This window comes from Loxodonta africana, chromosome 9 (assembly GCF_030014295.1).
Source record: "Loxodonta africana isolate mLoxAfr1 chromosome 9, mLoxAfr1.hap2, whole genome shotgun sequence".
NCBI classification, from domain to species: domain Eukaryota; kingdom Metazoa; phylum Chordata; class Mammalia; order Proboscidea; family Elephantidae; genus Loxodonta; species Loxodonta africana.
In genome coordinates this window covers 21,192,789-21,220,559 of record NC_087350.1, presented here as the reverse complement: position 1 = coordinate 21,220,559, position 27,771 = coordinate 21,192,789, and the positions used below count along the sequence as shown (strand labels likewise).

General features: G+C 45.9%; 1 protein-coding gene across 6 annotated transcripts in view; it reads left to right on the top strand.

Moving 5' to 3' along the window:
* DAPK1 (death associated protein kinase 1) overlaps positions 1-27,771 on the top strand; it is a 223,117-nt gene that overhangs the window by 174,835 nt on the left and 20,511 nt on the right. For all 6 annotated transcript variants that reach the window (XM_064291150.1, XM_064291149.1, XM_064291153.1 and 3 more), the window contains exons 18-20: positions 151-249; positions 7,781-7,858; positions 24,597-24,819. In XM_064291150.1, coding sequence (XP_064147220.1) covers positions 151-249; positions 7,781-7,858; positions 24,597-24,819 — 400 coding nt within the window. The remainder of the gene's footprint in view (positions 1-150; positions 250-7,780; positions 7,859-24,596; positions 24,820-27,771) is intronic.

Below are 27,771 nucleotides of genomic sequence, written 5' to 3'. Positions count from 1 at the left end.
TTCTGGAGAAGGGTGGCCATGCTCCTGCTTTGTTCTGGTGAATTCCAGGCACCTTACACAATGCTGTGCCTGTGGGAGCTACTCCATAAATGTTATCATTGGCAAGAACAGCAAGACCAACTCTCTCAGGTCTTTCTTTTCTCTTCCCAGTATGGCCGAACCCCTCTACATCTTGCAGCCAACAACGGGATTCTGGATGTGGTCCGGTACCTCTGTCTGACCGGTGCCAACGTGGAAGCCCTCACCTCTGTGAGTATGGCCTGAGTACTTTTGTCAAGAGAAAGCTTATGCCTCAAGGGCAAGAGAGGATAGGTATTGCTTGGCAACTCATTCTAACACGGACAGACTGCTATTAAGCTCTAACTCCTCCACTGCAGTTATATAAACATTTGCCCACACAAACCCAGTTTAATATCTAGTTAATATTTCATCCTCTTCTCAGCTCTGCAAGCCCTGCTGTGCCAGGAAACCCTGCAGTTTCCCACGGACCCCTTGGGTTTTCATTGTTACACAACAGTGCCTTTGCATTTTTTATTAAATGTGTGTATTTTCTTTTCCCAAATGCTCCCATTTGACTGCAGGCACTGGGGGCTCCTGTTTGCTTTAGGGGGAGCTGGCAGGGGTGGCCCTTGGTGCGTGGGGGCAGTGCCCATATTGCCTGCAGGGCCAGGCAGCCCTGCTGCTGTTTGGCACAGGAGCTGCCCTCTCTTGATTAAAAAGCCCAGCTTCGCTGTGAGGCCTGCAAAATAGATTTAAATGCACATTCTTTAGTTCCCCTTGTCCCTCTCCTCCCGACTCCCCATCCTAGACCTTCCTGCAGAAGAAACCCTTTGATTCGCATTCTATGAAATACCAAAGAAGGAAAACATGTCAGTTAATAAGACACAGTTGCCATTTTATTGCTGCAGTGAAATGATATAATTGGAGCTGTTTCTGGCCCAACTGTGGGCTGACTCTTCGTTCTCCAGACGCCCATGTAGGAGAACAAGAAGTACCTGAAACTCACAGATTAGCACTTTGCTGACATAAAGTGTTTCTCTAAGGAGATCGCTTGATGCTTTAAAAGATGATGCCAACCTTGGGAAAATCAGGGCCCTGAGGCTGGAGGTACAGCCTCGCTTCTGGGAGATTGACAGAGAGGTTGGCAAACGGTGGCCCAGGAGCCAAATCTAGCCTGCTTCTTGTTTTTGTAAATAAAGTTTTATTGGAACACAGCCACACCAATTTGTTTACGTACTGTCTGTGGCTACATTCTTGAGTAGTTGTGACAGAGACCATATGGCCCACAGAGCCTAAAATACGTACTTTCTGGTACTTTACAGAAAACGTTTGCTGGCCCCTGATCTAGGAAATGCCTTACTGGCGGCACTAATGTGATTTCAATGCCATCCGCTCTAAAGTAACGAGTTTGCTTTCTGCAGCGTAGAGCCCAGAGCTGTGGTTTCCCTACAGGCCCAGTTACTACCAGTACTCTCCGTGGGATTGCTCCCCCTTTTAAGGCACCTCCTCACCCATCACAAACCCACACACACGATGCCAGGCGAAGACCTGCCTTGCCAGATGTTCTATAATGGTATTAAATCCTGTCCATCGTCCTTGGCACAGGACTCAGTTACTTAGTCATAGAGAATTTATATGCATTTTATGAGGAAATATTTTTGTGTGTGTGTGACATATGTTACCTCATAAAAAATTAACTAGAAAAGACAAAAATATAGAGACTCTGAAAAGATCAGCGGTCGCCAGGGGAGAGGGGAAGGGGAGGGATGCACAGGGCAGTAGAACTACACCTTCTTCTCACTTACCAACCATCTTTTCATCTGACATTTCGCATTTACGACAATAGTAAAAAACTACTGTCTGACTATTTTGTGCATTGGCGACGTATGTGTGGCAGTAACGAACGCCAAGGTTTGAGGTGAGGGTAACACTGGCAGTGGTGGTTCAGGTTATGTGTCCACTTGGCTGAGCCATGATTTTCAGTGGTTTGTCAGTTATGTAATGATGTCATTTGGCAGTTATGTAATGATGTCATTTGGCAGTTATGTAATGATGTCATTTGGCAGTTATGGTGTCATTTGGCAGTAATGAAGTAGTCTTCCATTTTGTGATCTGTTGTTATCATCCTCCATTTTTGCATAACAACGATTTCACATAACGACCTAGTCTTTGAAAACTAACTGTGTCCATAAGTGAGGAGAGGGTAATTCTGTATGATACTGTAATAGTGGGTACATGACATTACGCATTTGTCAAAGCCCATGGGACTGTGCAACACAAAGAGTGAACCCTGATGGAAACTATGGACTTTAGTTAGTAATAATGTATCAATATTGGTTTATTGATTGTAACAAATGTACTACAGAAATACGAGATGTCAATTATAAGAGAAATCATGTGCATGGGGGAGGAGGTATATGGGAACTCTTGGCTTTCTGCACAATTTTTCTGTGAACCTAAAACTTCTCTAAAAAAAGTCTGTTAAAAAATAAGAGAAAAATAAATAAGCTAGCAAGGATGGCTTTGAAGACACCAGATGACTTCTGCCAAACAAAGCAGTGCAGGTTAAGTCCACTAAATTGTGTGATCTCCAGGCTTCATGAGTCCCCAGAGCTGCCCAGTGACCTTCAGTGAGCCCCTGGTCATCTCCCTCTGCCATGATTCTTTTTAGCCACCCATCCCTCCTCCTCAAGAAGTCCCTTAAGTGCATCATCTTGCTCTCTCTTCTCATCTCATGTCCTGTCCTTCCCCTCTCAGTAGAGGTACTCTTCTGTTTAAGGAGGGTGTTCCCACAGGTACTGGGGAGTGCGCCTCATGGAGCCTCACTCATATACTCATGCATTTATTCATTCTACAAACAGGGAGCCTGTACTCTATACCAGGCACTGGGCTAGGTGCAGGGAATACAGTGGGGAGAAGATAGGGATGGGCACTTAGAGTCTGATGGGAAAGAGGCGTGGACCAAAGAGCCACAATTATTACTAAATGGGATACATGTGGAGCCCTGGTGGCATAGTGATTAAGGGCTTGGCTGCTAACCAAAATGTTGGCAGTTCCAATCCACCAGCCACGCCTTGGGAACCCTATGGGGGAAGTTCTACTCTGTCCTAAAAGGTCACTGTAAGTCAGAATAAACTTCACGGTAACAGGATTGGTTTGGTTTGGGATACATGTGGTGAGGGGAAAGGACAGGGTGCTGAGGAGGCTTACAAGGGGATCAGGGAGAGCTCCCTGCAGGAGCACTATTTTACCTGAACTTTGAAGAATGAGGAGTCATTAGGTTGGCAAAGGAGTGTGAAAAGCATGCAAAGGCCAGAGCTTGGAGGAAACAAGCACATACCAGGAATTGAAGGAAGAGCAGTGAGTTGGAGCACAGCATGGAAAGTCGCTCCAGACGAGGCCGGAGGAGTAAGTGGGGCTGGATATGCAGGGTTTCATGGCCGAGGTGAGGATTTAGGTCTTCATGTTGCAAGCAATGGGAACCCATTGAAGTTTTTAAGTAGGAGAGTGACGTGATTATTATTATTTTCTATCCAATAGAAATATGTGCCACATATGTCATTTAATATTTCCTTTGGAAATGCTGGTGGCGTAGTAGTTAAGAGCTACAGCTGCTAACCAGAAGGTCTGCAGTTCAAATCCACCAGATGCTCCTTGTGAGCTCTATAGGGAAGTTCTACTGTGTCCTATAGGGTCGCTATGAGTCAGAATCGACTCGACTGCGGCAGGTTTTGGTTTGGTTTTAGTAGGAAAATGAAACAGATGACGATTTTGATAATATATTTAACTTAGCACAATATATCTGAAATATCATTCTAACCTGTAATTAGTTTTTAAAGATTATTAAATGGGATATTTTCCATTCTCTGTTTTGTATGGTTGTTGTTAGTTGCTGTTGAGTCGATTCCAACTAATGGAGACCCCATGTGTTACAGAGTGGAACTGCTCTGTAGGGTTTGCTTGGCTGTAATCTTTACAGAAACAGATTGCCAGGCCTTTTCTTCCTCAGCTTTAGTGGGTGGATTTGAACTGCCAACCTTTAAGTTAGTCGAGTGCAAACTGCTTGCACTACCTAGCGGCCTTTTGTTTCGTAGTAAGTCTTGGAAATCCGGTATGTAGTTTACATGTATGACAACAGCATGTCTTAACTGGGACCAGCCACATTTCAAGTCTGAGTAGCCCTGTGTGGTGAGTGGCAGCTACCTTATTGGATAGCCTGCATCCCTGCAAGTTTTATCTCATCACCTGAGCAGGCACCATGCTTTCCCATCCTTAAAATAACCCTTGGCCCTACAGTGCCCTCTAGTGTTTTTCTCTCTCCCATTCTGTTCTCAACTAGGATAACTTTAAAAAAATATTCTAAATGTAAGGTGGAAACCCTGGTGGCGTTGTGGTTAAGTGCAACAGCTGCTAACTGAAAGGTCAGCAGTTCGAATCCATCAGGCACTCCTTGGAAACCCTATGGCGCAGCTCTACTCTATTCTATAGGGTCGCTATGAGTCAGAATCGACTTGACAGCAGTGGGTTTGGTTTTTTGGTTAAACGTAAGGTACTGTCTTCTCTTTTTTCTTATCTCCTACTTCCTCCTCCACCCCCATTTGCCTTCTGCTTCTCTGGGCTCTCAGACAAGCCACGAGTCACCTCCCGTAGCTCTTTCCTTCTAGACCTTTCTGATACAGAATACAACACAGATCTTAAAAACCCCACACATGATAGTTACACAGCATGGTGAATGTTATTAATGCCACTGAAATATACACTTAAAATGGTTAAAAAGGAAATTTTTTTTAAATATATTTTACCACACACACACACACAAAAAAAAAAACACAAAATAAATGTAAAGCTTATTGATTTATTAGAAGGTAAACACCTTTGTCACCCCACTCAGGTCAAGGAATAGAGCTTTTGCGGCTACCCCAGACGCTCCCCAGTGCCCTATCTGCTCAGCAGCTCTCTCCTCGCTGCAATGTAGACACTACAGTGATTGCTCCCTTGTGTTCCTTTACAGTCTTCTCACCCAAGCGCCAGCAGCGGATTTTTATACACTTCATTTTTAGAGCAGTTTTAGGTTAACAGAAAAATTGCACAGAAAGTAGAGAGTTCCCATATACCCAGCTACCCCTATGATTAATATCTTGCATCCTGTGGTATATTTGTTAGAATTGATGATACAACGTTATTATTAACTAAGAGGTCCCTGCGTGGCGCAAACCATTTGTACTCTACTAACCTAAGGGTTAGCAGTTCAAACCCACCTCGTGGTGCCACAGATGAAAGTCCTGGCAATCGGCTTCCATAAAGATTACAGCCAAGAAAACCCTATAGCCCATAGCACTGTTCTGTAACACACGGGGTCGCCATGAGTCAAAACCGACTCAATGGCATCAGGTGTTTTTGGTTTGTTCATTTAAGTAAAGCCCATAGTTTACTTTAGGGTTCACTCCTTGTGTTGTATAGTCCTGTGGTTTCTGAGAAATGCATAAAGTCTTATGTCGTCCGTTACAGTATCATGCAGAATAGTTGCCAAAAAACCCATTGCCGTCAAGTTGATTCCGACTCATAGCGACCCTAAAGGACAGAGTAGAACTTTCCCATGGGGTTTCCACGAAGTGTCTAAGTGGATTTGAACTGCCGACCCTTTGGTTAGCAGCCCTACCTTTTAACCACTGTACCTCCAGGGTTTCCAGAATAGTTTTACTCTCCTACAAATGCCTTCTGCTCCACGCAACCTCCCTCCTCCGAGCCCACTTCCCTAGCAACCAGGGATCTTTTTACTGTCTCTCTAGTTTTGCCTTTTCCAGTATGTCATATCGTTGTAATCTTATAGTATGTAGCATTTTCAGACTGGGTTCTTTTACTTGGCGATACGCATTTAAGTTTCCTCCATGTCTTTCATGACTTAATAGCTGATTTATTATTGTCACTGAGTAATACTCAATTGTGTGGATGTACCACAGCTTGTTTATTCATTCACGTACCAGTACACCAAACCCCCAGTAGCTCTTTTAATCCTTATCTCTCTACTTATCTCTCCAGGATTTGGTGTAGTTGGCTCTCTTGCCTGAGATTGAAAAGCCTGTCCTCTGCCTGCCCTCCCCTTGTGCTCTTTGTAGACCCACGTCTTCTCCCACCCCCTCTGTGGGAGGTTCCTGCTGGTCAGTCCTGCCCAGTTCTCCCTCTTATTCTCCCCAGGAGCTCTTACCAGCCCCTAGGTGGCAGCTGCCCCTGAACGCCAGGCCCACATGCAGGTCTCCAGTCTGCTCAGCCCCACACTTGGATCCCCAGTGGCCCCATGGACACCCACACTGAGAAGCCCTCCGCAGTCCATGTCTCCTCTTCCCCCAGGTCTCTTCTTCCTCGATGCCTAACCTTTGTGAAGGGCTTCAGCATGTCTGTCACCCCATCCAGAAGCATGGAAATCCTCCTTCTTAGGAGCCCCTGGGTGGCGCAAATGGTTAAGTGCTTGACTACTAGCTGAAAGGTTGGAGGTTCAAGCCCGCTCCAAGGCACCTCGGAAGAAAGCCTTGGAGATCTGCTTTCAAAAGGTCAAAGCCTCAATTCTGCTCTGCACACCTGGGATCACATGGGGTTGCCATGAGTCGAAACTGATGCAACGGCAAATAACAACAACAACAGAACATCGTATCAAATCCTGTCAAATCTGCCTCTCAGTTCTTGAAGATGCAGCACTCTGTCCGTCCTGCTTCACCAGGTTCAGGACCTCACTGTGTCTCCTTCATGGCGAGGTTACCTCCTAACCAATGTTTATGATCTCATGTCTCTCCTGGACAATTCCATTTTCTGTCACGTTTATCTGTCCAGTAACGTGAATCTGACAATGCACTCTGGCTTTAAAATCAGTCAGGGGCTCCTTTGCCTTTAGGATGTGTCCTCTATAACCTGCCCCCACCCCTGCCCGGCCATATCCCTCACTCCCACATGCCCCCAGCTACACCAGATGGCACTATTTGTAGGTCCTGGGAAGCTCCTTGCTCTCCCCACCCTCAGCAAGTTGGCACTGGCTGCTCTTTTTCTGGTTCTCCCCTTCACCTCCTGTGCACGCCTGTGCATACACGTCGACATAGGCACACACGTCCATTTCTGCCACGAGGCAGCATGGTGCTCTTTCACGCCTAATAACAGGCATAGGAAGCCCTGGTGGTGCAGTTGCTAAACACTCTGCTAACTGAAACGCCAGCAGTTCGAATCCACAAGCTGCTCCTTGGAAACCCTATGGGGTGGTTCTACTCTATCCTTTGGAGTCGAAATCGACTCGATAGCTATGGGTTTGGATATTGGTTTGGCCACTCACTAGAAATCTTTAAATCAAAATTGTCTGTAAAACTGAGCTTTTCTTTGAAAGCCACAGCAATTACCAGTAACTAGCATCCTGTGAGGATTTTAAGATGTTTGCTTGCACAACTAGGACCTGGCATTGAATGCCAATCTTGATTGTCTGCCTGATTGGAGATTCAGCCATGGAGGAACCAGCTGGCTAATGGGGCTGCCGAGCCTTGATTAAAGCCTGTGGGCCCAGGACAGCTCACTGTGGATCTCAAAACACCAATGTACAATTCTTTCCTGCTGTTAGTTTCTTTTCCTGGACACTTGAGTAAAATAAGGGTTACACAGATAGAGAAATCATCTAGAATACTCTTCTGTACATTCGTTGTTCCTGATACCTGTTAGGCTTGTTCTGGCCTCGGATGGACGGAATTGGTCCAGGTAGCACATTGTTTTCTTGCAGAGGAAAGAACTAACCGTTTCTGTCCTACAGGATGGCAAGACCGCAGAAGACCTTGCGAAGTCGGAACAGCATCAGCATGTAGCCGGTCTCCTTGCCAGACTCCGAAAGGTGAGAAACCCTGTTTACCAGTTGAAATCCTCTGTGGTTTTTATGTGAAAATTTCTCAGTGTTTTCCCGTGTAAACTCTTAGAATGAACAAAATGAGGCTTTTGGCACTCCACGTTTTACAAAGAGGTGGCTGCCTCTGTCCTTTGATTTGCATACCAACTTGCATAAATGCATAGGTGATCTATCAGATTTCTTCTGGGTTTACACTTGGAAATCATTTGGCCTCTTTACAGTTGCTGTGTCTGGTTTCTCTCCTCCCAGCCTCTCTGATTAGCCTCATTTCTCCCCCCACCTCCAAATTCCCCATAAAGTAGAGAAAGGAAAAAGCTGGTTCTTTGCTGCTTCTTAATGTTTTGAGCTCCAAGATATCACTGTTTATCAGCATCCTTACTTTGACATTTAAAGAAACATTACAAAAATAAATAAATGTCATGCATCCTTTCCAGCTCACATCATAGCAATTTGTATCAAGAGATTTCGAAGTGGTCACGCCCTTTAGGCTACTAAGTCTATGTCTGGGACTCTGTCCTAAGGAAATAAAAGAAAGATAGGAAGGGATAGAAGAAGGGAGGAAGGAAGGAAAGAAAAAACAATTTTATGCACAAAGATGTTCATTGTAGTGTTATTTATAATATAGTAATATTGGAAACATCAAAAGACAATTGTGTTGTTGTACAGCTATACAGTAGATTGGTTTGGGGCCATTAAAATATTTTTGAAGAGGTTAGTAGCAGGACTTTAATGCTCAAGGTGTCCCTGGGCTTCAAAACCTGTTGCTATCAAGTCGATTCCCACTCATAGCAACCTACAGGACAGAGTAGGACTGCCCCATAGGGTTTGCAAGGAGCAGCTGGTAGATTCAAACTGCTTACCTTTTGGTTCGCAGCCGAGCTCTTAACCACTGCACCACTAGAGGTCCTGGGTTCAAAGCAGGATAAAAATCGTGTGTACCTCATAATCCCTGCTATGTTTTTAAAATGCTTAGAAAATGTGAAAGAGACTACCAAAATGTTAACAATGGTGTCTTTAAATTTTGCTATCATGGGTAACATTTTCTTCTTTAAACATTACTGTATTTTTTCATGTTTTCTATCATAATCATGCAATAATTTTTAAAATATGAGCTTTATGGAAATAAAAATAGAATTCAGTATATTTAAGCACTCATTGCAAAAAATATTGTCCAAAATATGCTTCTGTTATCCAACAAAGGTCTCAGACGCCTTTTTTTTAAATTGAAAAGTGGCTTGGGGGGGGATGATGATGTCATAACTCTCACATTCCCTAAGGGTTTACATTTCCATAGTGGTCCCATGGTTTTAATGAATACATGTGTGTGGGGAGGAGGATTAGATTAGAATGATTTCTTTTGTACGGAATATAGATGTGGAAAGATCCAATTTTTTCAAGTTCATATGCATATTTAAAACTCCCTGGAGTTGACCTGGGTTGGATAATGTCATGGATAATTCATTTTCACACCTTTGTGCCAGTGATTTTAATTTTAGCTCTGTTTTAGCAATCCCAGAAAGAGATCAGCCTGGGAAAATTCCCATAGCCTTGGTATGTTCGTAAAGGAAATATCACAGGCCTAATGTTTTCCATTATGTACAAACATCGTGAGTGAGGATTTGGACGAGAAAAACAAGGGAAACATTTTGTTAAAGCAAAACAAGAGGAGGGGAAAGCCTCATAGTTGTGGTTCACAAGTCAGTTATAAACTTTTACATAGAGTCTCCTAATTTTTAAATTCTCTTTATTTGACAGTGTGTCAGCCAAACAAACTCAACTCCAGGCCAAATTGACTCCAGGGCCCCTAGTTCACAACTTCTGGCTTTTACAGGATTTTATTATTCGGAGCCCTGTGTTTGGGTATAGAATCTTATGTTTTATAGAAAAAAATGTTTAAAAAAATTGATTTCCCATTATAGTATCCATCAATAGTGAAGAGAAGCTGGAATGAAATCTGGTCTTTCCACAGCCTCAATGAGCACGAATTTTTTACTGTTAATTATTAGGTCTCTATCACATCCCAGTGGTAGAAAGAAATACTTTATTAAGGAGCAGCAGAGGGGTGCAAACTCAACACCTAACCATCATGGGCTAGGTATTGTTGGGTTTCCAGAATTTCACAAAGATTTAAAACCCACCTGCAATATCCGCGTTCTGGCTAAATAAGCACCATTGTCCCTGAGGAGCAATAGTGTTCCTTCCCAGTGTCTGCTGTCAGTTACTCAGCTGCCACTACAGACAGTCTTTGTCAAAATTGTAAAAAAAAAAAAAAAAAAAATTGCCAGTGAGTTGATTCTGACTCATCATGACCCTACAGTGCCCTGGAAAACCTGGCTGCCACGTTCTTTCTTGGCTTAGAGTGCTGTTTACCACCTCACACGCATTTGCTATACAGCAGTGATCCGTGGGAATATGCAACCAGCTAATCTTTAAACAAAAATCTACAGCAAAGCCGTGGCCACCCAGGGGTCAGCTGAGTCACTTTAGGAAACCCCCGTCCTCCAGAAGATTGACAAGGCTTTTCATTAGATCATGAGGTGTTTTGCTGTCCATCTTCCACTTAGGAATGGTTTCTTCTTTTATTTAAAAAAAGGTTCCTATTCTGGATGCAAACCTGGGCATGTATTACAAGTCCAAAAAAAGTTAATAAATGCTGAGAAAAAAAGATGTCTAGGGAAAACATTGAAACGATAGCCAGAGTTGAATTGGATTGGATTTGTGGGTTCAAGCTACTTTCTCCCTTAAGCTATTTCCTGAATTTTCTGCAATGTGCTTAGATTACTTTTATAATTAAAAATACAAATTAAAAGAAGCTTGCTATGGTACAGTTGAAGGGTAACTGACTGCCCATTTAGAATTTGGAATTTAGTGCAAGGTAAGTTCCAACACTGTTCTCAGTTTGGAATTTTCTTTATTTTCTTCCATTAATTTGCACCTCTGATTTTGGTGCCTTGATTTTAAAAAGAGGGATGGGAAAAGGGATATTACAATGTTCAATGTTTTGCCATTATTCTATGATTTTTTTCTGAAGGACAGATTACAAAAGTCAAGGCAAAGAATCATCATTTTAGTCATGTGCTGGAAGGGCTCCATCTCTATAGCACCCAAAATCCTTAGAGGACCAAACAGCTCTCCTTTCATCTTTGCTTTGGGAGGCAAAATATAGGGTGGTGGCTGAGCGTACAGTCTCAGGAGTCAGATAACCTCAGTTCAAATCCCAGCTCTGCCACTTTCTAGCTGAGTAACCTAAACAGCTGCTTAAGGACTCTGTGCCTCAGTTCCCAATTTGTCAGAAGGGTGAGAACAGTGCTACCTAACGTGATTGGTGATGTGAGTTGGATGACTTGGTGTAAATGACGTCCTTTGAACAGTGCTTGCACATAGTAAATGTCTTCTGTTTGCTGTTCTTGTGATTGTCCTGCAAACCACTTCCGGAGTCCTGGGAAAACACAGACGTTTCTCTGTGGCGGCCCCTCCTGTGTCCTAGTCCCTGTGAGCAGTTGTTAGGGTGTCGACGATGCTGGCTGTGGCAGGGTACCCTTGAGAGTCATTCTGAATAATCTGAACCAGTCATCGAGTCAGTTCTGACTCGTGGTGACCCCACATGTGTCAGAGTACAGCTGGGCTCCGTAGAGGTTTCAGTGGCTGATTTTTCAGAAGTAGATCTCCAGGGCTTTCTTCAGTGGCACCTCTGGGCAGACTTGAACCCCTAACGTTTCGGTTAGCAGCTGAGCACTTTAACTGTTTGTACCACCAGGGACTCTTATTCTTAACAACAGCTACCATTTGACCCCCAGGAGGTATGGATTGTGCAGTGTGATCCTACAATATCCTTGAGTTTACAGGTGAGGAAGCCAGGACTCATGGTAAGTGACTTGCTAGTAAGTGCAAGGTTGAGCTGCAGACCTAAAATACAAACCCCCGTTTTCAGTGCTGTTACAGGGGCCACCAGGGCATCTTTAGGGCAGATCCCCTGCCAGCCAGGAAGGCAGCACCTTCCGGACAGGAGCAGAGTTCACCTGCTCTGTAGCATGCACAGATTGCCTTGACCTTGGGCAGCTGAGCAGCCCAGGGTCCCAGCTCCTGTCAGAATAGTCTTCTAACCCCAAGGTCAATGAGGCCCTTGGGTTTGTTTGCCTTTGTCATTTTCTCTAGACTTTAGCTTCCTAATTAACCAAGAAGGGAGGAGTTGTCTGCCAAGCATTTCTCATCTCATCCTATCTATTTTTTAGTTCCCCAATGTAAATAACTGTCTGGCACTTAGGGACACTTGATATTGGAATTTGGTTATTGAAAGTGATTAAGATGTCACAGTTGGATCCCTGGAGAATACATCGGTGAGGGTTTGCGGTAGGCTGCCGCAAGGAGAGAGCAATACTTGCAGGGAAAGCCAAGTAACTAGATCTATCTCAAATTATAGTTGGGTCATACAGAGGAAGAGACTATTCAAACAGCTACACAATTGGGGTGGGGGAAGATGGACAGAGGTAACTCACACCTGTTGCTGTTAGCTGCCATGGTGTCAACTCCTAACTCATAATGACCCCGTGCACAACGAAGGTGATGCTGCCTGGTCCTGCACTATCCCCATGATCTGTTGTAGATCAGCATTGTTTTCCATACATAGGGTTTTCATTGGCAGAGCTTTGGAAGTAGATTGCCAAGCCTTTCTTCCTAGTCCATCTTAGTCTGGACGCTCCACTGAAACCTGCTTAGCATCATGGCAACATGCAAGCCTCTATTGACAGATGGGTGGTGGCTATGCATGTGGTACACTGGCCAGGAATTGAACCTGGATCCCTAACATGGGGAACAAGAATACCAATTTCCTTTAAATGTCATTTTCCCGTCAGTACTCTCTAGTGTTTCGCACCAGGGCACTGTTGTCACTTTGGATGGGTGAGATTTCTTGTCCTTGCGGTTGTTTAGCATCCCCAGCACCCAAGCATCTAAGGCCATGGTATTGCTTGCTCCGTTCATTGTGGAAAAAAAAAAACCTCCACATATATCCAGACACCTCCTAGGTGGGCAGCTACCCCCTTTAAGAGCCCCTGCACATCCAAAACGCATTCACAGGGAAAGGTTTCCATTTGCAACAGCTGGAGGTGTTAGCTGTAAATTGCCATTGTATTTGGTTTCCAAATGGGTCACGTTAGCGAAGGAAGCACTCTCTTTTTTTTTTTTTTTTGCCTCTAATCAGTTGACATTGCCTAGGAACATAATTTTAATAACATTTGGTAGGGAAGTAGTGGGGGTTGGTCTTCCAGAAATAGAACCAAAGTCATCTGATTTACCTGCACCCGTGGAGAACGGCAGCAGACTAAAGGGAGGTTAGTGCAGGGGGCTGACCAAGGGGAAATAGGACCTTCCTGCCAGTACATTCAAGGGGCCATGTGGGGTGCAGAATGGGGTGAGGGTAGGCAAGGTCGACACCAGGGCTCATGGGAGGAGGAGGAGCATGGGGTAGGGCTGAGTTGGGTAGGATCCACTCTGACCCAATTCAGTATGAGCAGTTTGGAGCCAGCGTTGTGCTGGAGCCACTGTGTGATCAGAGACATGGGCCATGGTGGGAATATTTACACCACAGGAATGGGCAAACACTACAAATCAGAGCTTTTTTTTTTTCTTTTTGATAGAGAACTAGCTTACCAGCATACCATTGCTGTGGATTGCTGTGGGTAGGGTGGGGGTCTCTAGAAGCCTGCACAGCTACACCCTGGGTCATAACTACGACCTTATTACAAAAAGGAGCTGCTCCTTTCACTCTGTGCTCATTCCCACCCCTAAAACAGAGCCCAGCTCTGCCCTACAATCCTGTCCAAGAACTATGTCCTTGCTCAGCCAAACTGACTTCCCTTCTCATAGAAGAAAAGGGGGTTCTTGTTATGATGGCTGGGTGGAGGAAGCACATTTAGATTTTGTATCAGAATCCATTTTTACTAACCCTGTCACGGCAAGTCCCATGTCCTATTTTAAAATAATCATCTCCAGGGCCTTGGGGAGTTGGATTATTTTATTTTGTCTTTCTAATCAGATTTTCCCAAAGCTGATGTTAAAACTAGTCTGCTTTCCCTAAGCCTAAGACTAGGCAGTGAAGCAAGGTGCCCAAGAATATTTTGGAGAAAAGGACAAAATTAGGAGTTTGCCCAGAATTAAAGATTCGCCACAAGGAAACCACATTTGCATAATGAAGAGTTGTGTTCCCATCCCTGCTGCCCCTAATTGCATCCTGCCATGTGCGGAAGCCGTGTCACCTCTGGGTGCTCTTTTCTGGCTTTCCCAGATTGCGGACGGCCCTCCCTGTTAGCCTGCTGATGCGGAGTCTGATGAGAAGTGAAAGCTAAATTGCCAGGGAGAGAGAAACAAGCTGGAAGAAAGGGAACCAGAAACCAAGATTCACCAGGGCTTCAAAGAACAATGCAGTTACCGAATAATACTCATTCATTCATTCACTCATTCATTCATACATGCATTTACAAGAACTTCACAGGTGTCTATAACAAGAGCTATTCTAGGCATGGAGGAGGACCACAACAAACAAAAGAGGCAAGATCCAGACCATAAACAAATAAGAAAAATGTGTGAGTCAGGGGTTGGCAACCATAGTCTGAGGGCTAAATCTGGCCCACCACCTGGTTTTGTAAATAAAGTTTTATTGGAACACAGCCACACCCATTTACTCTTGTCTGTGGCTGGTTTTGCACTGCATGGCAGAGTTGAATAGAGAGAGACACCATATGACCCTTTACAGAAAAGGTTTGCCAGCCCTGGTGTAAGTGCTTTTCAGGGGATAAAAATAGGGTGAAGTAAGACAATGAAAACAACCAGACAAAGTCATGGGTAGGGGGTATGGAGGGGTGGTGGGGGCAGCTACTTTCTACTGGCTGGTCAGGGAAGGCCTCTTTAAAGGTAACATTTAAACTGACCCCTGAAGGACAAGGAGGAGGAGCCAGCCAGGGGTAGGGCTGCAGTGCAAATGACCTGAGTTTATAAAGAGCTGGGTGTGTTCAGTGAGGCAAAACACAAGGTCAGGGTGTTGTGGCCAGGGCTGGCGCTTGAGCATGGTGATCTAGGCAGGGAATGGTGTGCCACACAGCCAGAGAGTTGGTTGTTGTTAGGTGCCGTCGTGTCAGTTCCGACTCATTGTGACCATGTGTGCAACATCATGAAACACTGCCCAGTCCTGCACCATCCTCACAATCATTATGCTTGTTGCAGTCACTGTGTCAGTCCGTCTTGTTGAGGGTCTTCCTCTTTTTCGATACCCGTCTACCTTACCAAGCATAATGTCCTTTTCCAGGGACTGGTCCCTCCTGATAACATGTCTAAAATATGTGAGACGTAGTCTCGCCGTCCTCGCCTCTAAGGAGCATTCTGGTTGTACTTCTTCCAAGACAGATATGTTCATTCTTTTGGCAATCCATGGTGTAGTCAGCATTCTTTGCCAGCACTGTAATTCAAAAGTATCAATTCTTCAGTCTTCCTTATTCATCATCCAGCTTTCACATGCATACGAGGCAATGGAAAACACCATGGCTTTGGTCAGGCACAACTTAGTCTTCAAGGTGACATCTTTGCTTTTTAACCCTTGAAAGAGGTCCTGTCCTTTGCAGCAGATTTACCCAATGCAATGTGTCTTTTGTTTCTCGACTGCGCTTCCGTGGATGTTGATTGTGGATCCAAGTAAAATGAAATCCTTGACAACTTCAGTCTTTTCTCCATTTATCATGATGTTGTTTATTGGTCCAGTTGTGAGAATTTTTGTTTCTTTATGTTGAGATGCAGTCCATACTGGTCCAGTTGTGAGAATTTTTGTTTCTTTATGTTGAGATGCAGTCCATACTGAAAGGTGTGGTCTTTGATCTTCATCAGTAAGAGCTTCAAGTCCTCTTCACTTTCAGCAAGCAAGGCTGTGTCATCTGCATCTCGCAGGTGTTAACGAGCCTTCCTCCAATCCTGATGCGCTGTTCTTCGTATAGTCCAGCTTCTCAGTCAGAGAGATAGGCAGGCCTTTGCAGACCTTGGTAACAAGATTGGGTTTAGTCCAGGTATGTAAGCAGGAGGGTGCAAGATCTGACTTAGGTTTTAGACATTTCCCTCAGGGGCTGGCATGTCAGGGGCAGGAAGAGGAGCAGAGAGACCAGATAGGGACCATCTTGGTAGCCAAGTGAGGTATGACGGTGGCATAGACCGGGGTTGTCTTCTGTGAGCCTTGGGTGAGAATACAGGTGGAGGTTCACAGTCAATATTTAAAATATATGATTAAAGCTAGCAGCTATAATATAAACATACTCATATTATAAAATATAAGTAGAATATGCTCTGGCCTCCCGGTTTCCCAGCCTACCTTTCTGACGACCTAGAAGGCCAGCTTCAAGTTTAGCATCCCAGGACTCCTCCGCTTCTGTGCCGCTTTGCCTCCTTCTCTTCCCCACCCTGGTGCCACCTGCACTGTGGTGGCCTCACCCACATTGTGTGCACCCAGGTCTCAGATCTACATTCTGTCCACAAGCTCCAATTGAGGGGTCACACACGGGAGAATATTTTAAGGCATGATCCAGAATTTAGATAACTCTCCACTACCCACAGGGGTGCTGGCTGCACACCACAGCCACACAGCCACCCAGCCCCCCTGTCCCCCAGCTCCTGACCACAAAATGCTTACTGGTCAGCCCAGGGTCTAGGGGTAGTCTTGTAGTTCTGGCAAATGTAGGCTGTAAGGACTTTGCCCTCCCCCTCCAAAGAAATACATTCTCGAGCTAGCCTAGAGCAACTCAGTATCTTCTTCCCCAAAACCCATTGCCTTCTATTCCAACCCCTAGTGACCCTATAGGACAGAGGAGAACTGCCCCAGAGGGTTTCCAAGGAGCAGCTGGTGGATTTGAACTGCCAGCCTTTTAGTTAGCAGCCGTATCACTTAGCCACTGCGCCACCAGAGCTCCCTTGCTCACCCCATCTTCATAAACACCTTAGTGTGCCGTGGTGATGGGGAGCTGCCATCCACAGGGAGATATGTCCCTGGCCCCTCAGACCATCCCTACTGCGCCATCTAGTGACGGACAGTGAAAGCACGTCCTCCACTAAAGAGGGGTGAGGTTTCAAAAACTTCTGTAGTGGGTGGCTGTAAGGTGGTGCAAATGTAACCATACCCGAAAGGTCCACCCACAGGCACCCCAAAAGAAAGGCCTGGCTATCTGCTTCCAAAAAATCAGCCATTGTAAACCCTATGGAGTGCTGTTCTACTCTGACACACACAGGGACGCGGTGAGTCAGAGCTGGCTCGGCAGCAACTGACCAAAAAAAAAAAAATCAAATTTGTTTGTGTTTAGAATCTCAAAAGTCCTTAGCGAGCAGGGTGAGTGATTGAGGTTTCCTTAGAAAGGAGATCTGAGTTCATCTGGCTTTTCCTTGCGTTTCAAGATTATGGCGGTTCTGTGGGTCTTGGAGGGAGAGCAGTATAGCAGTGTATCTTCCCAAATGCCTGGTGAGTGAGAGTCAGCAAAGCCCACAGCCACTGGGGAGGAAGGCAGGGGCCAGGAGATATGCCAAGGCCTGGGCAAGGATCAGGAGGGAAGGCGGCATGTCCAGGCCTGGGGCCCCTTTCATCCATTCTTTAGTCTTCAAAATCCTTTTCTTAGCCCCATTCGGAAAGTACGTTTATATGACATCCAGAATCGGGGACATCATAAAAGCAGAGCTGTAAATCCCATGCAGCAGTATTTTCTTAGATGAAACAGGAGTTCTTGAGGACAGGCATTATTTGGGAAACAGCATGTGAGCTTATAACTGATTCTGAGCAGGGCGCGGTGGCCACCAGCATAAAGGCTCATGGTGCAAAGCCGCCTGTGATAAGGCAGGAGAGCCCTCCCACAGCTCACCCGAGGGTGCTGTAGGTGGCGCTCCAGGGTCCAAACCCTGAAGCCAGCAACCAATCTAATTTGCTTGAGAAACATCTAAAATGAGCTGTGTGGTTTGTCTCTGCAAATCCAGGGCAGGAATGGACCTTTCTAGTTTTACTTGACTTTGTAGTGATGCCTTTTGAATTTTGTTTTAAATCGAGCTTCCCTTGAAGTGGTGTTGCAGTGGGGACCTGGCATTACCTGGGAAGTATTTCTGAGCGGGATGAGCTGTAAATGGAACTCCTTGGACATTTTTTAGTACTTGTAACCCCAGCATGCAAAGCATTGAGATTCTGCTTTCGGTTGGAGGATCCTTGTTTATTCCTTTTTCCTTCTGCTACTGAGGAATCCCGCTGCCTCATTTTCAGTGGCCAGCAAGGTGGAAAGAAAGCTTGTGCTGTATAGGAAGACCCCATGGTGAGATTTGGCTTTGTTGTTCCAAGCTCTGAGGCCTTGGGCAAGTCCCTCGGCCTCTCTGAGCTTCCGTTTGCTCATTGCAAACAGAGGATGATGATATTTACCACAAAGATTTTTTTGAGACTTAAATAAGCAATGTGCATGAAAGCACAATAAGCCATACAACAGACACATGGAAGTTACTACATGTGGTCCCGACTTACAACAGGGTTCCGTCCCGAATACTCCATCGTAAATTGGTTCTGATGTAAGTCAAGAACCTCAGTTTTTTTAGTTTTCATTATTATTGTCTTTTATTATCAGTATCTTTATAAATCCAATCTTTATGTGTCTTTGGGGCGTGGAAACATACATAAACTTACAGATATATTTTAATACATACATTGATACATTAAAAAAAAAAAATACACCAAAAAACCTGTTGCCGGTGAGTTGATTCCGATTCATAGTAACTCTATAAAACAGAGTAGGACTGCCCCATAGGGTCTCCAAGGCTTCAATCTTTATGGAAACAGACTGCTACATCTTTCTCCCCTGGAGCGGCTGGTGGATTGGAACCGCCGACCTTTGGGTTGGCAGCTGAGCACTTTAAACACTGTGCAGCCAGCTTAGTGGGAGTTGTCTGTATGGTCCTTTTTTTTTTTTTTTAAACATATATTTCATGGTAACATCTCACAGCTTCCTGAATCTGCCTATCAACTTTAGCAAAGTGATCAGCATTTGGGTCCATGTTTTCCAGCAACTGAAGCCCCTAATTTAGTTTAGAAAACTAAATCTATACAGCAGTGTTTTGAACATTAAATCGTAAAATTGAATATCTGCAAGTGAACATCTGAGAGTGATACCATCAGCAAATTACGCACTGCGACCTTGTATGTAGTACATATTACCAACAAGATGTACAAAAAAAAAAGGGCAGTTATAGGGGCAGCTCATCATAACTCGAATATGTCACTAGTCAGGGCCTGCCTGTACTGCAGGCAGAAGTGCCGCTGTTTCAGCCCCTCCAACTCCCCCTGCACTCTGACCTCCAATTCTGGGAATTGGACGGGGAAACAGGCAAACAAAATGCCAGCAGCTTTCTACTCACTAGGTCCTTGGATGACACAAACGGTTTGCACTCGGCTGCTAACCAAAAGCTTGACAGTTTGGAACTCATCCAGGAGTGATGCAGAGGAAAGGCCTGGAGATCTGCTTTCATAAAGACTATAGCGCAGACAACTCTGAAGCTCAGTTCTACTCTATAACACCTGGGGTCCCCACGGGTCTGAATCGACTCAGCAGCAGTTCGATGTTTTGTGTTCCTGCCCACTGCTGCACTGCATGGAATTGGAAGGGGTGAGGCAGAGTTGTACCCTCAGTCACAGGCAGTACTGAGCAAAGAATTGATGTAACTTTACCTCAGTTACTCAGGAGCAAGCCAGTCTGTAGGTTTAGAAGCTTCTAGAAGCCACATGTGTGGCAGCATTATCCATTGATTACTGTGGTTCAAGTCTCATCAGAGCAGAAAGGCCTGGAATGGACAGACTTGCCCGCATTCCTTCAGACAGGACAGACGTGCTGCTGGGACGTGGAGCGGCCATGACGGGTGTGTTTGCCAAAGCTCAAAGGGTCAAGATTGGCACAGCAGGAAACAGGCAGAAAAGAGCCGCAAGGCAACTGTAAAGTGTCCTTAACAAAAGGAGTTCAGCCAAGATCCAGTGATGGAATTTATGTGGAATCAGGTTATCGCCTTTCACCATCTCAGGTGAAGCAGACACTGGCCAATATAAAGGATTTATGTGTATATTAGTCAGTTGCATGTGACAAAATAGTTGAGAACTTTTTCACCTTCTCAGTGAGATGTTCATAAAGAAAGCAGATGCTGTGATTGCAGTTACGGTGCTTCCGTGGGACCAAGGTCCAGTCAGGGCTGCCTGATTTTAGGGTGGGGGAGGAGGCTCGATTCAGGGCGTCTGCATCCCTAAGCAGCACAGGCTTACCTGCAGTGGTAGCCAGCGTCGGGGGAATCCCAGCGCCCCATTTCTTCCAGCCCAGTCGATGGCGTCCCTGACGAGTACCTGTCCCAGGGCAGGACCTTTTCAGCTTTTGTGCTGACTCCGGGAATAAATCAGGGGACTTGCTGGAAGATACCCCAACCCTTCCAGTCCTCTCAGTGCTTTGTCTCTGAACGTACTGAGGTTGGAGGTTAGGAGAAGAAGACAGAATAAGGACAACCCCATGTCTGACAGTCATCATCTAGAGCCGAGGTTCCCAGCCTGAGAAGACCCAACATTTTATAGCCAAAGTTTTGTAATGCCCTTTTTATTCTCTCAAAATAAAACTTGTAGATAATCTCATACCTACACGGATAATTTTAAGAGATCAATAGGGCCTTAAGCATAATATAACCAAGAAGTAGGAAAATCATTGAGGGTAGAACATTCCGTGTTTCAGTACGTCAGTGCTCAGGCACAGTGCACGGGGAGACGCAGTGAAATCGTCAGCTGTTTGCACCCACCCGCCCACAAAACCACTGAGTGCAGCGCCTACAGACGGGGGACAGACTCCGGAGGGCTGGGATGGTGACTTCAATCCCGCAAGCTGCGTGCTGGCCTGATGGCGTTGTGATTTCCAGAGATGGGAGAACATCTTCTCTCATGAGAGATTTAAAAAAAAAAAAAACTCCAAAATATGTTCTTATCCCAATTTACACAGTAGTCACATTCTTGGCAAACTCGGTATATATTAAAACTATGCCCCCCAAAAGCAAAGATAAACCCCTGGGTTATCTGTAAAACACAGTTAAGTCCTAAATTCAGAGTATTATACATTGTTTTTTCTCCTGTATGAATGCACAGTGGACACTCAGAAGGCAGGCGGCCACAGGGAAGTTCGTTACTGTGGGATGTTGTGTGTATTATTCAGCAGGACACCCAAACCCACAGCCTTTAGCAATGGTTCTGTTCCCCTGCCCCCAAACACTGAGAACTAAAAATGTCGCCACAGCTTTCCAAAATGCCCACTAGAGGGCAGTGTTGGCCCTGTTGCAAAAGACTGGTCAAAGTTTAAGGCTAGAAAATAGGTGTTGGAAAATTGTAGCTGGCAGGACATGAGTTTTATAACAGTTCAGGTCATTAACTGGAAAAGTAAGTGACTCAGCTGGAAGGCATAGGCAGTAAATTAGAACTTCCAGGATTTCGTGCTGGAAGAAATGGCTTGGCTAGGTCTGAGATCACACTGAGCCATACAGGCGGCACTGACCTTGCATGGGTCCCCACAGAGTTAAGTCATCTGCATGGCACGTATTTATTGAGCAGGGGCAGTGCTGGTTCAGTGGTAGAATTCTCACCCTCCATGCGGGAGACCCAGGTTCCATTCTGGCCAGTGCACTCAAACAGAGCTACCACTCGTCTGTCAGTGGAGGCTTGCATGTTGCTATGGTGCTGAACAGGTTTCAACAGAGCTTCCAGACTAAGACAAAGAAGAAAGGCCTGGCAATCTGCTTCCACAAGTCAGCCAGTGAAAACCCTGTGAATCACACAGTCTGATCCTCTTGTGCACAGGGACACCATGAGTCAGGAGCCGACTCCATGGCAGCCAGCCACAACAATTTTATTTAGCATCCTACGTGTGCTGGGTGCTGGGGATACAGTCTTCACCCTTGAGATGCCTCCCCGTCTAGAAGGGGAAGTTGTCAAATAATTACAGTAAAACCTACTAAAGGCAGAACCCGAGTAGGGCAGAAACCTGTCAGAGTAGGAAAACACAAATATTTCTCACTAAAATGAGTAACAGAGAAGTGGTAAGACTGCACCTTGTCAAAGGCGGAAGACTTGCGAGACCCGGAAAAACAAAGCAGCCTGGTCGAATTCTGGCTCCCACAGGTTTCGCTGTAAGGCCGTCCCCATCTTACGTCGGGGCTCTGACTACGACTCCATCGTAAGTCAGTTCTGATGAAAGTCAAATGCTTGAATCTTTTTTTCTTCATTATTGTTGCCTTTTTTTTTTTTTAAATCAGTATCAATAAATCTGATCTTATTAGTCTTTGGGGGTTGGAAACATTACATATAAACTTATAGATATATTTTAACATTGTATGTAGTACATAAGGAGTCCTGGAGGGCAGTGGTTAAAACACTGGACTGCTAACTGAAAGGTCAGCGAAACCACCAGCAGCTCCGCGGGAGAAAGATGTGGCAGCCTGCTTGCATAAAGATTTACAGCCTTGGAAACCCTGTGGGGTAGCTATGAGTCAAGATCAACTGGACAGCAGTGGGTTTGGTTTTTATGTAGTACATATTACATAACAGTAAGTGTTTACCAAAACAGAAGGTCGTAAGTATAGTTCATAGTAACTAGAATACGTTGTAAGCTGGGGATTACCTGTACATACCTTCTTGGGGGGTCACATCCCTGGGCCACTGCAGGAGCACAGAGCAAGAGGGCCTGATTCTGCCTGTCGGAGGAACTTCTGGAGGAGATGGTCTTGTCGAATGTGTGGAAGTTAGTGGGCTAAAGCAGAGGGTATCGTCCAGGGTAGGGATGAAAGTAAAAGACATTGGACTGCATGGAGACAACTCCAAACAGGTCGTTGTTACTCAGTGAGGCCGGGGGTGGTGCAAAACGAGTGTGAGTGAAGCCAGGGAAGCAAGATGGAGCCCTCCTGCATAGACCTTGAGGTAGGGTTCTCTGCAGGTTCCCAGAGCCCCTTGCAAACCCAACTGCTAAAACAGCTTATGTTATACTTGATGTATAGTTGTTCACATGTCCATATCTCCTAAAGATGATGGACCTGGGATGTGTCTAGATCTTTCCCTTCTTAACACTATGCTTGGCACTTGGGGGCCCTCCATAAATGTTCATTTCTGAATGAATAAATGAATGGGTAAGTGAACCATTAGGGAGACGCCTGCTTCTCTCCATCCCTCCTCCCCACAGGCCTGAGAAAGAAGAAAGTGAAAAGCATACTATGTCGTCAGTCACTTCCACAGCGTTTACCTTTGTACCTCACTGTGGCCCTCCTTCTCGCCGTCTGCTTAGTTCCATGGCAGTGTCCTCACTCAATGGGACCCGTCTTTGCAGAGAGGAGCCGGTGCCCTAGGCTAGTCAAAACAGGGCTGATCCTGTTTCATTCTTAAATTGAACTCTTCCCAGGAATTGCTCTTCACGATTCATTTTGCCTCAAAATGCAAGGGAAATAGCCAGATCCCTGGAGACAGAAAGCAGCTCCTGGTGGCCAGGGGCCGAGGGGGTGGGAGTTATTGCTTCAGGGGTACAGAGTTTCTGTTTGGGGGGATGAAGAGTTTTGGAAATAGGTAGTGGTGAAGGTTGTACAACGTGGTGAATGTAAACTGTTGTCATTGAATCGTGCGCTTTAACATGATTAAAACAGTGAACTTTTTTTTCCTCGTTTTTAAATTGTACTTTAGATGAAGGTTTACAAAACAAACTAGCTTCTCATTAAACAGTTAGTACACATATTGTTTTATGACATTGGTGAACAACCCCACAACATGTCGACACTCTCCCTTCTCAACCTTGGGTTCCCTATTACCAGCTTTCCTGTCCCCTCCTGCCTTCTAGTCTTTGCGCCCGGGCTGATGTGCCCCTTTAGTCTCATTTTGTTTATGGGCCTGTCCAATCTTTGGATGAGGGGTGAACCTCAGGAGTGACTTCATTACTGAGCTTTCGTGTCCGGCAGCCATACATGGCATTTCTCCAGTCTCTGTCCGGCCAATTAAGTCTGGTCTTTTTTTGTGAGTTAGAATTTTGTTCTACATTTTTCTCCAGCTCTGTCCAGGACCCTCTGTTGTGATCCCTGTCAGAGCAGTCAATGGTGGTAGCCGGGCACCATATACCTGTACTGGACTCAGCCTGGTGGAGGCTGTGGTAGAAGTGGTCCTTTAGTCCTTTGGGCTAATCTTTCCCTTCTGTCTTTAGTTTTCTTCATTCTTCCTCGCTCCCGAAGGGGTGAGACCAGTGGAGTATCCTAGATGGCTGCTCACAGGCTTTTCAGGCCTCAGATGCTACCCTAAAGCGGTGAACTTTAGGTTAGGTGAATTTGAACTCCATTTTTAAAAAATGCACTGAAGACTTTGTTAACATGGGTGAAGACGGTAGGCAGGGAAGGAAGCAAGCCTGGGGTTCTGGGCCAGGGAATCAGCATTTACAATCTCCTCAGGCCTTCTCTTTATCTGGGACCACCACCACCAGTGGCTGTAGAGTCGATTCTGATTCATGTGTGACAGAGCAGAACTGTGCTGCATGAGATTTTCAATGGCTGATTTTTCGGAAGCAGATCACCAGGCCTTTCTTCCAAGGCACCTCTGGGTGGACTCAGACCTCCAACCTTTCGGTTAGCAGCCGAGCATCTTAACCACCCAGGGGCTCCTTTCCATAACTAACAGACTGTTTTCATCCATTCTCAGGATACCCACCGAGGTCTCTTCATCCAGCAGCTTCGACCCACGCAGAACCTCCAGCCGAGAATCAAACTCAAGCTGTTTGGCCACTCGGGGTCTGGGAAAACCACCCTGGTGGAGTCCCTCAAGTGCGGGCTGCTGAGGAGCTTCTTCCGGAGGCGGCGGCCCAGGCTCTCCTCCACCAACTCCACCAGGTTCCCCCCATCGCCCTTGGCTTCCAAGCCAACAGGTAGGAGACAGCGTGCGGCCCCTGTCTCTCCTGCAGGTATTTGTTTTGTCTTCTCCTGTCAAGGTCCAGGAGGAGTGGCTTTGGCTTTGGTTTCTTGGCCCATGGCTGGCCTGACCCTGTGGTCTTGGTGGCGTTTAGGAGTGTCCAGGCCAGCTGTTGGCCTTGTGTCTGCACTCCCCTTTGGGCAGTGATTGCAATCTGCCCCAGCAATTGCAAAGAGAGGGCCTCACTGAAATCAGGGTCACAGAGGCAAAGGTGGCTAATGGTAAATGTTCAGATTACAGATGTGCGTCATGTTTTATTCAGGGGCTCAGCCCTTGAAGATAGAACTTGGCCTAACATGGGTTCAAGCATAGCAAGATCAGGTATCCGCCCTCGGGACAAGCCTCTAGTGCTCCTTATTCTGCAGGTGCACCCAGTAATGCAAGAACACACAGTAACACAACAGTGCTGAGTGCAGCCCTGTTCACAGCAGCCAAAGAGAGAGCCAACCCAACGTCCATCAGCACGTGAACGGGAAAACAAAATGTGGTCTCTCCGTACAACAGACTGTTGGTTACTCAGCCATAGAGAGAAATGAAGCTCCATGCAGGCTACAACATGGGTGACCTTGAAAACATTATGCTGAGTGAACTAAGTCAGTCACAAAAGGACAGATACTGTATGATCCTACCTACGTGATGTATCTAGAAGGGCCAGTAGTACAGGGACCAAAGTTTATTAGTGGTTACCGGGGACTGAAGGGAGTGGGGGGTATTGCTTAAACGGTACTGAGTTTCTGTTTGGGGTGATGAGAAGCTTTTGGAAATGGACAATGGTGATGGTTACACAACACGGTGAATATCATTAATGCCATTAAATTACACACTTAGAAATGGTAAAATGGCAAACTTTCTTGTTTTGTATCGATATATTTTTATCATTACATAAATTACCACAATGAAATCTCAGAGGAGAAGAGTATCAGTAAAAAACCTGGTTTCACTAGGAAGCACCATTTCTGCTCATCTCCAAGTCCCTTAAACCTGTTACCCATTGCCATCGAGTCAGTCCCGACCCATGGTGACCCTGTAGGACAGAGGAGAACTGCCCCATAGGGTTTCCAAGAACCAGCTGGTGAATTTGAACTGCCGACCTTTTGGTTAGCAGCCTCTTAACCATTGTGCCACCAGGGCTCCTTAGTGGTTTTGTGAGTCTCTATCCTTTCACATGGACCCTTGCTGGGCAGGAGGCCCTGCTGTCTTCCCCCACCTTCTATAGGCAAGATTATCCGGGTTTACCACAGGGGGCTGTCAGGATTCATTCCCAGAACTGCAGTGGTGCCTTTCCTACCCCAGGGCAGAAATGGCCACAGTGAGCAAGAGAAAACCATCTTGGGGGTTATTTCTTCCAGATCCCCTTTAAGTGAGGGCATTAACTTTGAGAAGAATAGAGATAGAGATCTTCAGAGGTTTTCTTAAGTATTGTTAATGTAGCTCTGTGCTCAGATTCATTTTCTGCACGCTTACAAAGGCATCATATCTGTTTCCTGTGTGGTGTGTGTGTGTGTATGGTGTGTGGGGGTGTGTGTGTATGTGTGGTGTGGTGGGGGTGTGTGTGTGCGTGTGTGTGGTATGTGTGCAATGCGTATGTATGGTATGTACGTATGTGTAGTGCGTGTGTGTGTGTGTGTGGTTCATTACCCATTTGCACTACCCAGAGACTTTGGAAAAGCAAAGCCAGGCTCAAACTTAAGGCACCGGCCGGCTTTGGCCTTGACCTCGTGTGCGGCAGGGGGAATGGATGGAGCAGCTATTGCTTTCCTAAAGCCTGCAGGAAAGGCCTTCCCAGAGTGTGCCCTCCAGGGAAAGGGGCTTTGGTTCCGGAAACAGGAGCATCTCACGGTGGCCCTGCAAGTCCCTGGAAAACCATGCTCTAGTATCTCCCAGGCCAAGGCTTCTGATACTCTGTGACCGCTCCTAGGATTGTCAGTCCTTCTTCCTTTCCATGGGAGAGATGCTCACGTGGGACATCTAGAGCAGGAAGTTTGCCGTTAGAAATTTGACCCTCTACAATTCATGTTCTCTTGGGGAAAAAAAAGCCTAGAGGCTGAATACAGAGTTATCAGCCAGGAGACAGGACTGTGTCTCTCATGGCCTCTCCTACTCATAGCACGTATCACCTGCTTCCCAGCATCCTTTCACACACACCATTTATTGGGCTATCAAAGCAGGGCTGGGGGTAGGTGGGGTGCATCATTCCTGTTTGACAAAGACTCTGCGCCCCAAGGTGTGAAGTGACTTGTCCGAGAACGAGAAGATAACTCCTGTCTACTGAGAGAACACTGGAGGATCTGGGGCTCGTGCACTGGCCCGACAGCCGCAGATCCCCACAGGTGACTCATGTCTGCACACTGGCAGTGAAGCCACCTCCAGTGGACCTGGAACAGCTCGATGGGTGTACGGCCAGCCATATGTCACTCGGGCTTGAGGCCACTGGGTGTTGTAGCTGTTGCGTTATGGTTCACAGCAGGAAGGAAACTATCCAGTGCCACTGAGGAACAGGTGTTCAGGAACAGCACTTGAAGAGGTAGTTGTCTGTTCCCACCAGAGAGAACCACACAGGAGGAAGAATCTTCCCACCATGGGGCCGAAGTGGGCTGTCCATCAGGGTCTGCCACTTTTTACCACGAGGGGGCAGTAGTTGGCAAACAAGTTTTTCTTCTGTAATTTCAGTGTTTCCTTATGAAATTATTACTCTAATTATACTCTCTGCAAACCCCGTTCTTACATTTTTTATTCTCCCGACGAAAGCTACCACTGAGGTGCAGGGATGACATCATTTACCAAATATTGTCTGTTTGTGTCAAGAAGCAAGGATTGCTCCTGACAGATGGTCATCCCAACAGTTAGGTTTCGTGGTACAGAGAAATGGGAAAATCCGTTTCTTGGAAACCCCATAGCTTCTATTTTT